At 42.5% G+C, this 16,570-nt stretch overlaps 1 protein-coding gene across 2 annotated transcripts in view; it reads left to right on the top strand.

The window, feature by feature from the left end:
* Positions 1-16,570, top strand: part of ST6GALNAC5 (ST6 N-acetylgalactosaminide alpha-2,6-sialyltransferase 5) — a gene marked incomplete at both ends in the record, with an annotated part of 163,331 nt that overhangs the window by 133,119 nt on the left and 13,642 nt on the right. Inside the window, one exon of one of the 2 annotated variants that reach the window (XM_081305228.1) lies at positions 13,146-13,555. The exons of the other annotated variant lie outside the window; for it this stretch is intronic. Within the exon in view, the coding sequence (XP_081161354.1) occupies positions 13,146-13,555 (410 nt within the window). The remainder of the gene's footprint in view (positions 1-13,145; positions 13,556-16,570) is intronic. 2 annotated transcript variants of the gene reach the window in all.

Below are 16,570 nucleotides of genomic sequence, written 5' to 3'. Positions count from 1 at the left end.
TATGGGACTGTTTTCTATCGTTATCCTCAACAGAAATGAAAAAAATGTCCACAGGATCCTGAGAGCTGGAATATAGGCACAGGCAGAGGAAAAGCTGGAATAAGAGACATTCACATGGAGTGAATCGCAGAGGCCATGAGTCTGGCTCCTAAAGTCTCCAAGGAGTTATGAATCCACTAGTATCCTGAGCAGAATCTACAGAAAGCTCTCATATAAATGGGTGCAGCCCAAAGAGGAGTGAGAAGCAGAGAATCTCCCTGTTTCTTAAAAAGGAAAAGGGAACTTTTCTAAACCAAAAATTCTCTTACGCTGTCAATCCTGTCTGCCTCCATTCACTCCCAGGCTGCTTGAAGGATCAGGGATGCCCGCCTCTTGTTGTCAGCAATCTGTTTCATAGTATTATACAGCCCTCGCCAAGTCCAGGAGTAGCCAGAAGAGTGAAGACAGTTGTGTACTGGGCATCCTGCCTAAGAGGTTCCATTACATAAACAGTAGGTACTTAATAACTACCTGTTAAGCAAATGAAAAGGGAAAAGAAGAAAATGTGATTTTTCTCTAATACAGAGCAAGCCATTGTGGAGCCCAAAGGACACTTAGCAAGATTAAAGCAGGTGGCCAAGCACCTCGTCAGTGTGTCCATCACAGCTAACGTACATCAACAGTCAGTAAATGAGAAACCTGTGCCTTCCCAGTAATCCTGTCAGAGCCTCATGCTTTATTTATTTAACTAATGTCTGCCTCGCTAGTAGCTCATCAAGATGGTGTTTACTGAGCTTGGCAAAGTGAAAAATTATGAATTTGTTTACTCATATGTTTCCAGATGGGGTGCTGAGTTGTTACCCAGGCTGCTGATGACCATTCCTGCACTCTCAGAGCCCCTGAAGTAGGCAGTTCAGTAAACAAACCATCAGCTTGAGAGCCACAGTGTCAACAAGGACACAATCTGGTTATTTGCTGTTTGGCGGTAGTCAGTTTCAGAACCTCACAGCATGACTAGTTTTGGAAACCCTCTTATGCCTAGATGATAAAAAGACTTAGGTCACATTGCATGGGTTTAGTTGGTGTTACTATGTCTTCTACTGGTCCCAAATTAAGTATTCTACTTCGGACGGATTTGTCTCTTGGTCTACATTCATGCATGTTGAATATAGAATGGAAAACAGAAATGAGAGAGGCTATGACTTGGAGTGATCCTAATTTAGTTACTTGTACAGCAAATATTTTGTGAGGATCTATGGGGATCTAGTAGGTCCTGGGAGTATCGTGATGACCTAAACCCACAGACATGAACCCAGTTCTTAAAAACCTTGCAGTTTCATGGGAAAGACAGACACTGAGTTAGTGATCATAGACACAATAATTACAAAGGGAGAAACAGAGTATTAAGCTAGTCTTAGAGTTTGGAGATGTTTTCCTAAGTAAGTGACACTTTGAGAGATGAAAGAGTTACAAATTTGTATATGGGGAAAGGAGGCAGAGAGGAAAATTTTGAATATTATTATTTTATCAATTAAGTGGCAAAATAACTCTGCAAGGTAGGTATCATTGTTCTAGTTTACAATTGAGGAAACTCAGATTCTGGAAAAAGCAGGTGCAAAAGCCCCATAGCAAAGCTTTCTGAATTGCACCACTGAGAGCTACGAAGAGCTACAAGGTCAAAGTTGGTGTAGCTGGAATATACAGAGCCAAGAGAAAGTGGGACAGAGGGTCTTGGCAAGGTATCAGGGTCTAGCAAGCACTAAAAGAACCTCATCCTCAAAGCAACAGGAGGTCACTTAGAGATATAAAGCAGAGGGAAGTCCTCATCAGGAGTGCCTTCTAGAAATGCCAGTCTGGCTCCTGTGGAGAATAGAGAAACATGGATGTGAGAGGAGGCTCCACAGAGAAGGGGCAAAGAGGAAGGAAGTAATGCACAGGTGGATGGAAATGCTAAGCCCAACAGAGACAGAAGATGGAGTCCGCAGGGTCAGTGAGTGACTGCAAGTGAAGTGAGAGGGTGCGGAAGGTTTTCAGGAGGGCTCTTTTTTAAGAATCAAGCCATTGTAACCCTAATATCTACTGGCCAGTGTCTACCCTGACCATCTTACATATGACAAAGCTGGGAGTGGGGATTTTCCAACAACAAGTGACTGATTTATACCTAAGCCCAATTCCCAACTCCCAAGCCAGTGCTCTTTCCACTTTATCACTATAAATTTATTGTCTTGTTCACTTAAATTTTTTTCTCATTTGGTCGACTGAAATCCCAGCTACCTCCTCCTCCATTTAATTCAGCTACACATGCAACTCCACGCTCTCATATTTCTCCTTCCTTTCTCAGTTATCTTCCCAGGTTTGGGGCCATGCTGTGTTTATCTTAGGCCCCTTTCCAATGCAGTTCAAATAAGCCAGTACTGTAGAATCAGGCTTGTCTGGCCACATTAAATATCACCTCACTCTAATGAAAACTCAATTGTTTGCTTTAATGAGCACATGGGGCCTTTAAATCTGATCTTCTCTCAGAGGAAGTAATTGCACATGAGTGACCTTTGAACAGGAAGTTATTTGAAAGTGTCAAAGTGAGTCATTGCATGCCATTAACCAGTGTGCCAGCATCCAGAGAAACTGGCTCTGGAAATTGGCGCATCCCATGAGGAGCACCCCTGTGGGACACAGGAATGTCATCGACTGCATGCCAAGAAAGTGAGAGACTGAGGAAGCAAGAAATTTCTATCTCTTGAGCACCATGCACCACACACCATCCCTACCTTCATAGAACTCAGGTTTTTCATGGTGGGAGACAGAAGATGAAGAAATAGAAAATTTAATCATTGAAGACTGTGCTAAGTACCATGAACAGGATCATGACAGAGGATTAATTTTGCTTCTACTTTTACCCCTGATAAGACAAAGATGAAAGTAGAATTTACCTCTCAGGGCTATTTTCAGGATTAGATTAGATAATTTAGATTTTGCACTCAGAACTGTGCCTGACACATTAGTTGAACATTTTATCAGCATTATGAATGGTAAGTATCTTTGTTACAGACTAAGTGAGGGAGGCAGTCAGGGAGGTCCCCCTGGAGGAGATGACTTTTGAACTGAAATCAGAGTTAAGAAGGGACCAAGCATGTGAACAACTGGGGACACAAAGACCAGGGACCAGAGTAGGAACTGCTTCTCTCAGGAACTTCTTCAGTAGGAACTGCTTCTGCCTCAGGAAGAGAAGGGAGGTGGGCAGTCAGGGAGCTGGAGGATATCAGGTGACAGGGGAGTGAAATGAGGTGACAGCCATGAAGTAAGTAAGACTCCAGACCAGGTAAAGGACTTGAATTTTATTCTCCAAGCAGGGCAGATGCATGGTGTCAATCATGCTTCCAAATTCCACTGTGGCAGGTGTGCAGGAAATGACCTGTCCAGGTGAAAGCTGCAAGATGAGGGATTAGGACTGGCAGTGGTGGTATTGGAGGGAGGCTGTTAGGCAGAGGGTCACCATTTGTGGCAAAGTATTAGTTTCCTAGGACTGCCAAAACAAATTATCCTGAACTGGGTGTCTTAAAACAAAAGAAATATATTGTCTCACAGTTCTGGAGACTTCAAATCTGAAACTAGGCTGTTACCATGACCCTGTCCCCCCAGAAAGCTCCAAGAAAGAATCCTTCATGATGTCTTCCAGCTTCTGGTGGTTGCCAGGGAATGGCTCCTTGGCTAGTAGATGCATTACCCCACTCTTCTTATCCCTTCACCAGTGGCTGAACTGAAGACCTGCCTTAGTCCTGTATGACCTCATCTTAATTTATATCTTAATTACATCTGCAAAAACCCTATTTCCAAATAAGGTCACTCTTACAGGTAGTGAGGTTCAGGGGTTCAACATCTCCCTCCACAACAGAAAGGGGGTTCCTAACTGGCCAAACTTCAGAGCGGCTGTGCTGATCCAAGGGAAGCTCCAGTGGCCCCCAATATTTGAGACAAAAGCAGCCCCAGCCATGCACAGAGGCATTTGGGTCTTCCCTGCAATCAAGGCTAGAGATGCTCTCTAGCTATTCCTGACTCCTTATTCCAAAGGAACAGCAGGTGGTGCAGAGGCAGGCATCTGCCAGTGAGGGCAGCATGTCAAAGCAGAAGTATCCCTTCTAACTTGTCTATCTCCATAAATCAACTTAAGTTTAAAGGTACTATTAATTCATTATTTGTTTTCAGTGAGTACCCCATGACTTTAAATAGCCAGCCTATGAAAGTAAGTGGATTTTCATAATTTTTAGGAGTGAGGAGTCCTGGTGTTCATAACAGGTGCCGCCTGTAGCACATGACCTTGAATGAATCCCAAATTCCTTAACCTTTAACTTCCTCTGTAAATGAGGGTCCTTGCTTGTCCTAGTGGTTCTCATCACTGAGGACGGGTCAGAATCACCTGCAGGGTTTAAAACACAGACTGGTGGGCCCCAACCCAGAGTTCAGTAGGTCTAGGGTGAGGTCCAGGAATTTGCAGCTCTACCAAGTTTCTGGGTTTAGTTGTTGCTGTTAGCCTGCTGTTGCTATGGGAAATACTGGCCTAGATCATCACTGAGTTTTTTGCTGGAGATACTAGTCTGTAATTTCATGAAACACATTTCAGTTTAATAGGACTAGGTAAAATGAATTTTAACAAAATTTGATTTCAGTGTAAAAATATATCCCAGTCACTGCCCATCTTACTTCACTTTGGATTTCTCTCTCCAGTGTTAAAGGTATTGATTAAATGGCTCCTCTTTCTTTTCTCTGATGTAGACCATTCACCCTCCTCTGGCTATTGTATTCAACACACACAACTCCTGCAGAGGTCAGCTGAATGTTGACTCAAATTTAATAGAATCACCTACTCTCAATGCCACTTATTCAGCGTGGAAGGTGGGGCACAGTAGATGGAATTAGAAGCCTCAAAATCATGGCATAAATAAGCCCATTAAAAGATGCTCAACATCATCTGTCATTTGGAAAGTGCAAATTAAAAGCACAGTGAGATCCTTCCTCTCATCCATTAGACAGGCTGTAATAAAAAAAGAGACCATATTAAATGTTGACAAAGATAGAGAGAGACTAGAGCCCTTATATTGTAGGTGGGAATGAAAGATGGTTGAACTACTTTGGAAAGCACTTTAGCAATTTCTCAAAATGTTAAACAAAATTATCATATGAACCAGAAATTCCACTCCTAGAAATAAAAATGCATGCCTACATGAAGATCTGTATATGACTGTGCATTATTCATAACAACTAAAAAATAGAAACAACCCTAATGTCTATCAATTAGTGAATGGATAAACAAATGTGGTATATTCATGCAATTGAATAGTATGGAATAGTATAGCAATAAAAAAGAAACAAAGTATAAAAAGAAACCAAGTACCAATGCATAGCATAGGTGAACCTCAGAATCATTATGCTAAGTGAAATGATCCGGACACAAAATGCTGTCCACCCTTCTTCATACATTCCAAAACACCCAGTGGATACCCAAAACCATGGAGAATAAGAGCCCATATATACTATGGTTCTTCCTATACCTATGATCTCTGATAAAATTTAATTTATAAATTAAGCACAGTAAGAAATTAACAATAAGAACAATTATAGCAATGTATTATAATGAAAGTTATATAAATGTGGTCTTTCTCCTCCAAAATGTCTTCTGGTCCTGTTCTTACCCTTCTTGCCATGCCTGAGTGATGACAGGAAGCGAGGGGCATGACATAGACATTGTAGCTGAGGCTTCTAAGGAGGGGTCACTTGGACACAAACCCTGCCACGGCACAACAAGCTGAAAACCCAGACCACTACCAAGGGACTAATGGTTGGGCAGTGTGTATCAGCCTGGACGCCCTGGGCAGAGATGTTTTCTCTCTTTAGCAAATTGAAACAGGACAGCACAAGATTTCATCATGAAGCTCAGAATAGCAAATACTTATGAACTGTTATTTCTAAAACTTTCCATTTTTGGACGACAGTTGACCATGGGTAACCAGAACTTCAGAAAATGAAACCACAGATAAGGGAGACAATTTTGTATCATACAATTCTATTTACCTGAAATGTTGCTAAAGGCCCGTCTGTAGAGATAAAAAAGTAGATCAGTGGTCACCTAAGGCTGGGCATGGAATGGAGAGTGACTATAAATGGCTGTGAGGTCTCTTTTGGGAATGATGGAAATATTCTAAAATCAGATCATGATGATGGTTGCCCAATTCGTGTTTAAATTGGGTAAGTTTATGGTATGCAAATTATATCCCAGTAAAGCTGTTAAAACACATTTAAAAAATAGAATGCCATTAAATTTTAAAAACTAATGGGATTTCCTGGGTCTCTCTTTGAAGGTCATTTAGTGATGAAGGTGGTTATGAAATATACACAAAATCTAAATACTGTGTTTTAGAAGAAAAAAACTAGTTACCCAGTCAAAAAGTATCAGGAATTGATTACCAACGGAATGGTGATCCTTTAATACATTGAACACAAGCATTTCACATTCTTTGGATGTCAGGCACCACAGGAACAGCTTTAGAGACTTTATCATTCAATTATTTGTTCAAATGTATTTGCTGAACACCTCTGTGTGGGCACTGTTCTAGGTGCTGACAACATTGCGTGAATACGGTAATGCCCTCCTTTTGTGGAGTTAAAAATATCAGGAAGGGAGAAAGGTGAGAATATATGGATACAAAAAAACAATAGTTAAGATTATTTTAGATAGTGACACATGAGTTTAAAAAACAACAAAAAAAACCCCTCCATAATTGGAGTAAGTGACAGAAGATGGGAAAAGTGTCTGGTTTAGATTGAGAGGTTAGGGCAGACTTCCTGGCAGGGAGACAGCTTGAGGTAACACCTGAAGGGTATAAAGGAAGCATCATGCAGAGATCAAAGAGTGGCTTGGGTGGGGGGAACAGCCACTATAAAGCACATCAGACAGCAAGCGATGGGGAGATGGCAGTGTAATCAGGGCAGAATGTTATACAATTTGATGGTGGAGGTAGATGACAGAAACTGCAGATCGTAAGGGCTGTGGTATCAAGTTTGATTGTGAGTTTGGTTTCTTTTTCCTAGTGCAAAAAGAAGCCATTGGAAGATTTAAGCAGGTGACTGACATAATCTGATTTACATATTAAAGGTGACCCCAGGCTTCTAAGAAACAGAGAGGAGAGGAAGAGAATGAAGTAAAGTGAAGAGTTCAGAGTGCTATAGAGCTAAGTAGAGGTGGTGGTGGCCATAGGTGATAGCATTGGGGATGTGCATGTAGGAGAATAAATAGTTCTAGTAGGACCTAGGGGTTGTAGGGGCTAGAGAAAGAGAGGTATCAAAAATGACCTTTGTGGGGCTGGGGATGTGGCTCAAGCGGTAGCGCACTCCCCTGGCATGCATGCGGCCCGGGTTCGATCCTCAACACCACATACAAACAAAGATGTTGTGTCCGCCGGGAACTAAAAAATAAATATTAAAAAAATTCTCTCTCTCTCTCTCTCTCTCTCTCTCTCTCTCTCTCTCTCTCTCTCTCTCTCTCTCTCTTTAAAAAAAAATGACCTTTGCATTTTGGCTTGACCAGCTGAGTGGAAGTTTCACTATCCATTGAGATAACAAACCTCCCCTTTGGGATTGGCTTTACTATGTTCATGTTACACATGAAAAAATGTGGCTCAGGAAAACTAAGCAACTTTGCCCAAAATTACCCTCTGGGAGTGGAAGCAGCAGATTCAAATCCAGTGACAACAAAGAGCATATTTTAAACATAGCTAAGTATTGCCGTCTTCCCAGGGAAGCTTGTCCATCCTTAGCCAGTCAGTGGGTGGAAATCAGATCAGGCGTCACCGGATGGATCGAGGAAGTCTTCCTGGCCTTGATGGGTAGGTCGGTGGGCTTGTCATTCATTAAAAGGGAAAAGAGCTTCTCGGAAGAACAACATTTTTCTAGTGAATCACATCAAATAATCAGCATGACTTACACCCTGTGTCAGCCTGGACTGAGATTGACAGCTAATAAAAGCCTAGTAATTACAGGAAAACATCAGATTGGAAAATGCAGAGATTCTAGAAACACCTGAAGCCTTTCAATATATCTTATGTTTGCTCCAGACCAACAGGCAGCTCCCAGAGCACGACCAGTCTCATTACTGAGCTAATGGGCATTATGTGCTGAGGTTCCTTTCCCTCTGCCAAATAAATCAGAATTTTAAAAAGTGAAGCCTAATATCGCTGTGCTGCAAATGTTTGCAAGGATATCACCGAGTGTTTGGGTGTCAAGTTTAATTTGACTTGGCCTGGTCTAGTCTCTTAAGAAAGGCTTCGGAGGCATCAGCTGGGTCACAGAGAGAATTCCAGCTGCTTTGGCTTCTCGGGATGTGGCAGAAATCAGATCTTGATTTCCTGAGTATGTTTCCCCAAAAAGGGATGACTCCTGTCACTGCAGCCCAAAGGGGTTAGTTGTAATGAAAGTTGTCATGCTTTTTTATTTCCTGAGTTTGGAGATTTGTTTTTGTGCTCGGTTTGGGGTTTTGTTTTGTCTTATTTTAGACAGGAAGATATGGTAACGAAGGCAGAGAGACTCATTCACACATTCTAAAATACCCTAAAACATTCATGAACCTTGCTGTAAGTTTTTAGATACTGTCATAGGTTCTAAGATGATGGCAAATACTTACAAATTATCAAAATGTAAAAAGCGATAATAAAAATTAAATTATAAGCTCTGCATGTGCATGTACATGTGTCTGTGTGTCCACGCTCCCTCTGGAGGACCATCGCCTGTCTTGGACAGACTGCTGTGCAGCACACTCACCCGCTTGTGGAGGCCTGGACTGCAGCTCAGAGGCCCAGTGGCCTGGAGAACGGGTAACTCCTCTGTGAGCCGTGGATTTTTGGGGGAATTTTTCACCTCACAACAGCTCTAATGACCTTGGCATCAAGCTCTTACTGGGGATTAATAACTGGCTGGGCTTAATGGCCCTTACTGTGTCCTGGACCATTTTCCCAGCCAGCCATTAATTCTAGGCAGTGCCCTGAGCTCTGACCATTATGGCTCCCTGGGCTGAGAGGCTGCCTGAGGCAACTGGCCACAGCCTCCTCTGCAGACAGAAGTTTCCATGACCCACTCCTTCCACCACCCCCCCCATCATTACAAAAGACCAGGCGTATAGACTAATTATTTGTTAGGGCATCACATTATATCTACATTTTATGACTCAGGAAGCAGGTTTTCTCAGAAAACAGAGAGGATAAGAGGCTGGTTTTCATTCCCTCATTTATCCACCTTCTGTCTATTCAGTATTTCTAAAATGATTTTTGAGTCAGGATGGAAAAGAGATTACCAAGATTGGAGTGACCTAATATGGGTGACTTTGTCTTCTACCAATGGATGAAGTTCCTCACCAAATGGAACTTTAAGAAAAATGTCCCAAAGGATCTGGGAGGTTAAATACTATGAGGAAGAAGCCAAAGAGAAGGTCTTATTAGGCAGAGAATCCATTGGGAGTCACCTACCTCCGGTGCCCTCCTCAGTGACGCTTCATCGCCTAGGCTGACAGCAGAGCCTCGAGGGTTCACCTTCCCATGCTCTACTCAGTGACTGGTCAGCCCAGCATCCTAGAACTTAAGGAAGGAACATGTAAGCATTGCATCAAGAATCTTGACTCACCATAGCATGAGTATTTTCACCTGAGCCATTAGGATACTAAGGCTCCTATGGGTACTTAGCCATGGAGGAACATGGCTGTCTCTGAGAACACATCCTAAGAAACAGGGTCACACAGTTTGTATGATTTTTAATCATTCTGCTTCCAAGACATCATTATTCCCTCTGAATGCAGAAAATAGATTTCATTTCCTCCTTTGGAAGTGGTTCTGCCTTGGGTACATGCTCTTCTCAGCTGCTGGGAGTAAAACATTAGGTTTAGAACAGCTATTGTCATTTATTGGCACCACTCACCAAAAGGCACTTAAGGCGTAATTCAGACTTCAGTCTTTCTGCATTGTTTGGTGCATCTGCACAACTCTAAGAATGGGTGTCAGTGTCCAAGGCAATTGGTAATACACAGCTCAGGCCAGTGGGCAGGACCGATGGTGGAGGGCTGTCTGGGATCAGGTCAGCTGCAGTGTGCTCTGGTGGCATCTGGTAATCACAGAGTGTGGCATGGTCAGGAAACCTAGTCTGCCCTGAAAGGCAGGTTTCAGCCTCGACTCCTCACTTCTAACCACAGTCAGACTGTCGCATCTGTTAACTGAGACTGTTTCAGTCAAAGTCATCAAATCCAAAAACACTTCTGAAGTCTTGTCCTACCATGGCTTATGACAACATCAGCTGCTCTCTCCCTTTTAAAATTGCTTCCTGTGTTAATTTCCGTGGCAGGATTCCTTCCTGTCATGCTCCCACTACTTGGTTCTTTGGACAGGCTCAAATGTTCCCTTATCTTTGATCCTGTGGCCCCTTGTGCCTGATTAGTTTTGGTGCTCACTGTGCGGTAATTGTTCATCTGGGAGCACCCTCCCCGTGGGTTGTGTGCTCTCATGGATCATTTTATCTATAGCTCCAAGTTCAGTGCCTGGCACATAGTAGGAACACTATCATTGAATAAATCACCACTGAACTCTCCCTCATCATTATTCGTATACGGAAAGGCAGGTAAAATGAGGAAGAGGAGTATAAAGTATTTCCTCATCCTTTGGCCACTGAAATTGCCCCCACCCCAGCAGTTCACCTAAGGGATTCAGGACTCCATGTTCCAGCAGTTTCCTGAGAAGAACAGAGGCCACTTTCTGGGCCACTGGAATGTGGCTTTTCCTCAAGAGGCAAGTCAGGCCTTAACCATGTTTTTCCATCATGGTCTTAAGGGTTTACCTAGACAAGTCTACTGTGAATGAGCCTCCAAAGAGTGCAGGTATTGGATAGAAGACCTTTGCCACTTACTGCATCCGTCCCAGCCCCGTTTCCTCAGAACAACAACTCTACTGATTAAGAAATAGTATAACTGGGTTTCTGGGAGGGAGGAAAGAAGGTGGGCAATGAGCCAAGCAAACATCCTGTGACTCTCTATTTATTCTACTGTACTGCAGTGGCACAATGCTGAGTCCCATTGGCTGTTAAGTCAGATTCCCTGAGTTCTAATCCCAACTCTCCCATTTCCTACTTGTATGATCTTGAGCAAGTTTCTTTACCTTTTTATCCTTTGATATTCTCATTTGTAAAGTGGAAGTGATAATACAGTATCTACCTTATAAAATTACTTGAAGGATTAATATACTGTATAAAAAGCTCAGATTGGCCTGGCATGTGGAAAGCACCTAATAAATATTAGCTACTTGACTCTTTATACTCTCAGCTTTGCTGTGCTCTAAACAACCCTATCACTCATACTTCCAGCCGAGCCCCCTCCTCGTCCCCTGACACACATTAATGCACTCTCACTGACCCACCGTCCCTCACAAAAATGCAAGCTTTCAAGGATTTTCTCCTCCCTATCTTTGCATTCAGATTGCCTAGCACAGTGCCTGTCATCTCAGAGCAATTGGATGTTGTATGAATGATGAGAATTTGCAATGGTTGACTTTCCCTTTCACAAGCCCATGTGTCAATTACAAACCCGAAGTGCTCAGCACTGATTTAGTGAGTACTTACCATGTGCTCCACACTAACTGATAATTCTAAGAGCCTCTGTCATTTATTGAATGATCACTGTGCCAAATCCTATGCTAAGGACTGGATTCAACCACATGCAATTGCTAATTTTGCAGATCAAATATTGGCAATCCAATGACTCAATCTAACACTCTAGGTATCTACTTTTGCTAATTCTACCCAGGTAGAGTGGGGCTGTTTTCCTCAGTTAGAGATGAAGAAACAGGTTTATGGAGATTAGTGATTTACCAAGGCTCCACAGCTAGTAGGTGGTAGAAAAAAGCTGGACCCATCCTGCCACAGCCAAGAGCCTGTGTTCTTGGGTCCTATGCCATAAGGGAAGGCAACTGCCCTCAGGTGCTCTCATTCAGGTTCTGAAGTCAGAGCCATGGCTCTGGGAAACTTCCAGAGTAAATGCAAGACTGAATATACGTGGCACTAAGTTGGGTCTGATTTCCCAAACCTGTGCATCCAATGTGTCCTTCTCAAAGCTAGAGAAGTTAGAAGGGCAGACTCTGGGTGAAAACCAACAACGCAGCTTTCCTTTGGAGCATCTTGATTGTTTTCTTTTGCACTTATTGGCCTTGGCCTCAGGATCTAATTTCATTATCTTCTAAAAGCAACTAAGAGATAGTTCTCATTAAAGATGAACAAGGGGACTGTCTAATTTCTTAGAACATAGGTGTTCAGAAAGCAAATCACTAGTTCAGGATGTTGAACTGAGCACTGCTATTGGAGTTGTCCCTGGTGGGCACTGCAGCCAGGACCTCCCAGGGTACAAGTTGACTGCAGATGAGAGAAGAACCCATGTTCTGCAAATCCTGAATGAGATCTGCAGCTCTGAATTTAGACTTTCCTCTCATTTGTGAAAACAGACCAATTCAGTTTCCCTCTCTGCTTCCCTGCCTTTTAAGTGGCACTAATGATCCTAATTGTCATTTCAAAATTATGGCACTGAAGGGGTTACAACCTGCATGACATCTTCATGTGATTCCTATATGATGTTTATTTAGAGTATATATGTTTGTACCGCATCCAAGAATATTAGTAAACACATAATTTTTCAATAACAGCATCAAAACCAGTGTCAGAGCAATTTGCAGTGTGGTCTTCTCTTCTGCTTAGGTGTAACTTTGAATTCAGAAAAACCTAGTTTTGAGAGTTTTCCTTTGTTACTCATCTTTGGGAAAATTTCTTAACTTCTCTAAGCTTGAGTTACCCTCCTCTATAAAATTACCATGATGGCAGCCCCACTGGGTAAATGTGTCAATGTGGTTTTTTAACATCAGGAAAGCCTCTAGCCAATGTTTAGCAGATCAGTGTGCCAGCTCCTTCTCTCCTGTCCAAACTTCCCTGTCACCAGTTCAGAAGAGAATTCACAGCTGATGGGATATAATCTGGCATGGGAGAGAGAAGGGAGTTGGAACCCCCTGACCCTGCAGCAGGAAAGTAACCTGCTGGTAGCCACTGAAGGTTATGTCCTTTGCCCTTCGTCCTGACAGTGTCCTTCTCTCCTCTGCTTCCAGCCCCTGAAAATGCACTGCAGAGACTGTGCCCTGGTGACCAGCTCAGGGCATCTGCTGCACAGTCGACAAGGCCCCCAGATTGACCAGACAGAGTGTGTCATCCGCATGAATGACGCCCCCACCCGTGGCTATGGGCGTGATGTGGGCAATCGCACCAGCCTGAGGGTCATCGCTCACTCCAGCATCCAGAGGATCCTCCGCAACCGCCATGACCTGCTCAACGTGAGCCAGGGCACCGTGTTCATCTTCTGGGGCCCCAGCAGCTACATGAGGCGAGATGGCAAGGGACAGGTGTACAACAACCTGCAGCTCCTGAGCCAGGTGTTGCCCCGGCTAAAGGCCTTCATGATCACACGCCATAAGATGTTGCATTTCGATGAGCTGTTCAAGCAGGAGACTGGCAAAGACAGGTACAGAGGCTCAGGTGGCGGGAGGCCAAGCGTGCAGGGATGGAGCATGTCAGTGTTGACTGATTCACCAGAGGCAAAGCTTTTGCAAAGGGCCTGTGTCGTGGGCCCCACTGCTCACGTCATTGAGAGAGCTCATCCTTAGGGTTCTCCTGGAGACTGGAATGCTCAAGCTGAATTTATAAAGCACAGTGAAATGAAGCATTGAGACCACTGTATGGATAATTTAGGGCCAAATCCCTATTTTTGAGGAAAAGGCTGAAAAGCTGTGACCAATATTAGTTTTTTAAAAAGTGCAATATTTCATTATTGTATTTTGCTTTACTTATAAGAACATTTATCAAAAATAAGTGTACGGGTTTGTTTTTCCCTTTCAAAAGCAAAGTTTTACTCAGTCAACTGATATTTATCGAGTACCTACTACTTGGTCAGCATTACACCTGCCACTGGGGATGCATTCAAAATCAAGATCCTGCCCTCCAAGAATATAGTCTTAGACACTCCCCAAGCAGTGGCCACTGTGCTGAGGATCATGTAAGGGGAAGAAAATGATGCTGTACCATGTAAGGCAGGAAATACACTATGGTCTAGGGCAATGTTTTCCAAAATGTTAATTAAAACTGAAAATATATTAGTTAAAACAGTATACTAAAAACCAGGGGAGCCTGGCATAGTGGCCATACTTCTAATCCCAGGGAATCTGGAGGCTGAGACAGGAGGACAAGTTCAAGGTCAGACTCAACAACTTAGAGAGTCCTATCTCAAAATAAAAAATAAAAAGGGCTGGTGGAGTATGGCTCAAAAGTAGAAAACTCTTGAGTCCAATCCCCAGTACTGCAAAAAGAAAAACTACTTTAGAAAAATAAACAAAATGAAACATTTATATTTATAGACACACATATGTACATATTCTATGCACATATGTATGTATTTTCAATCATGATCTAAAATGTATTTCTCACTATAGATTGAAAATTTTTTAAATTACTGAGGGAACTCTTTCTGAAAAAGGTATACTTAGGCTGAGACCCAGACCAATCAGGATTTATCCAAGGAAGGAAGGAGCTGGGATGGGGGGAGCCTCCCCCCATCAGTTGAGAGAACAGGAAGGGGGTTGGAGAAAAGCCTCCCTGTGGCCGCCCTCAGGAGGGTTGAGGGAAGGAGCACAAGATAAGGTCAAGAGATGACATGTCACCAACCAGGCAGATCTAGATGGAACAAAAGACAGAGAGTCACCTAGGACTCCAGTGTAGTGTGGTCTAAACTTACAGTGGAAAGTCTGGTGTTATCACTTGGCCTGTACACGTTATCAGATATTTTAGAGACTGAGTGAACTTACATGTGAAAGTGAGTACCAGTCCTGGACCGGTTTAATGATTAAATTTCCGTGATTCCTTAATTCTAAAACATGTACTTGTGTGGTTAATATACATTTAGTGATGTGATTTACTCTTATTAAAACTGTTGTTGAATCAGTTTCTTATCTTAAAAATACAGACATAAGTGAAATAAAGAATATAAATTACTGAATCTATTATTTGGCTGCATAGTCAGCATATTATTGGAGAACACTCTTAGCGACTAAAGTACACCATCCCCAAACTATTTGTGTGAAAGAGCTACCTTTGTAAATCCTGGAAGCCTTGTGATGGTGTGAGGGCTGGCATTGGCAGGGTGGGCCTGGGGTCCAGGGAAGAGTGGAGAGGCACTGCTGCTAGTAACCACATGGCCCCCTTCTAGGAAGGCCCAGCAGCCCCATGGTTAGACCTGACCATCATTCCAAGTAGCCACAAAACCCAGTCATGTAAATCCCCTTAATATCTACAAATAAGAGAGACTTCTACTCGTGTGAATGAGTTATTTAATCAAGAAAGTATTTTATAAGAGATGAAGAAGGAGGGCACTATGTGTGTACGCCTTGATTTTACTGGTTGGAAATTTCAAGAGTAGAAACTCTTCATTAGAAAGAACTTCTCTCTTTTTTGTTGAATGGTTATTTGCTAAATTTAAGTATTCCTGAAACTCTGCCACAGAACTAGTCATTGAGGATAACTATACAATGGCTCTGAATCTTCTTAAGGGATCATGTTAAGTAGGTAACTTGGAGACAACCATCCCAACCTTTGCCACTTAGGATCTTCAGGAAACAATCTCACACCAAGACACATCCTACTTGTGAAAGCTTTCTGCTCACTGCTTCTACCTCCCTGGTCATCCCAGCAAAATCTTTGCAGATAAGCTCCTGAGTCTCTTTCCACAAACAGTTATCTACTGGGACCCACTCAATCCTAGTTGGATGGATCACACTTATAAATTTGTATTGACTCTTCTGTTTTTATAAAAAAAAAAATTGGGGGGGGAGGTACCAGGGATTGAATTCTAGGGGCACTTAACCACTGAGCCACACCCCCAACCCTTTTCATTTTTCATTTAGAGACAGGGTCTCACTAAGTTGTTTAGGGCCTCACTAAGTTGCTGAGGCTGGCTTTGAACTCGTGATCCTTCCTTCCTTAGCCTCATGAGTCACTGGGGTTACAGATGTGCACCACTGCACCTGGTTAGGAAACTGTTTTCAAAAAGCTCATATTGTTGACTCAATCTTTTTATATGTGTATTTTCTTAACCTGCATCCTGCTCCAAACTAAAAGAATCAAGTCAGAAATGGTCTTTCAGAATAAAACTATTTCTGTAAATTGAAGCACAAAACACTTAGAGTGTAACCATATTTCCTCTGTGTATGCATTTCTTGAAACCCAATAAAATAGTAGCATGTATTGAAGGTACATAAAGTATGGAATATCTAATTTGCAAATCTCATGATCAGGACATTTATTTCAGGCTAATATTTTGAATAAATGTGATAATTCAATAGATTTTGATTTATAGAAGTCTCACCCTACTTAAAAGTGGAGGGAAAAAAATGGCTCAGGAACAATCTGCAATTAAGAAGCATGACAAATGACATAGATGGCCAAGTAGTATTCTTTGATATTAGAAAGTAACTGTACTTGAAAATAA

The sequence above is a fragment of the Spermophilus citellus genome (assembly GCF_964194105.1).
Source record: "Spermophilus citellus genome assembly, chromosome: 9".
NCBI lineage: Eukaryota > Metazoa > Chordata > Mammalia > Rodentia > Sciuridae > Spermophilus > Spermophilus citellus.
The sequence above is the reverse complement of the archived record's forward strand: the minus strand, read 5'-3'. Positions and strand labels throughout refer to the sequence as shown.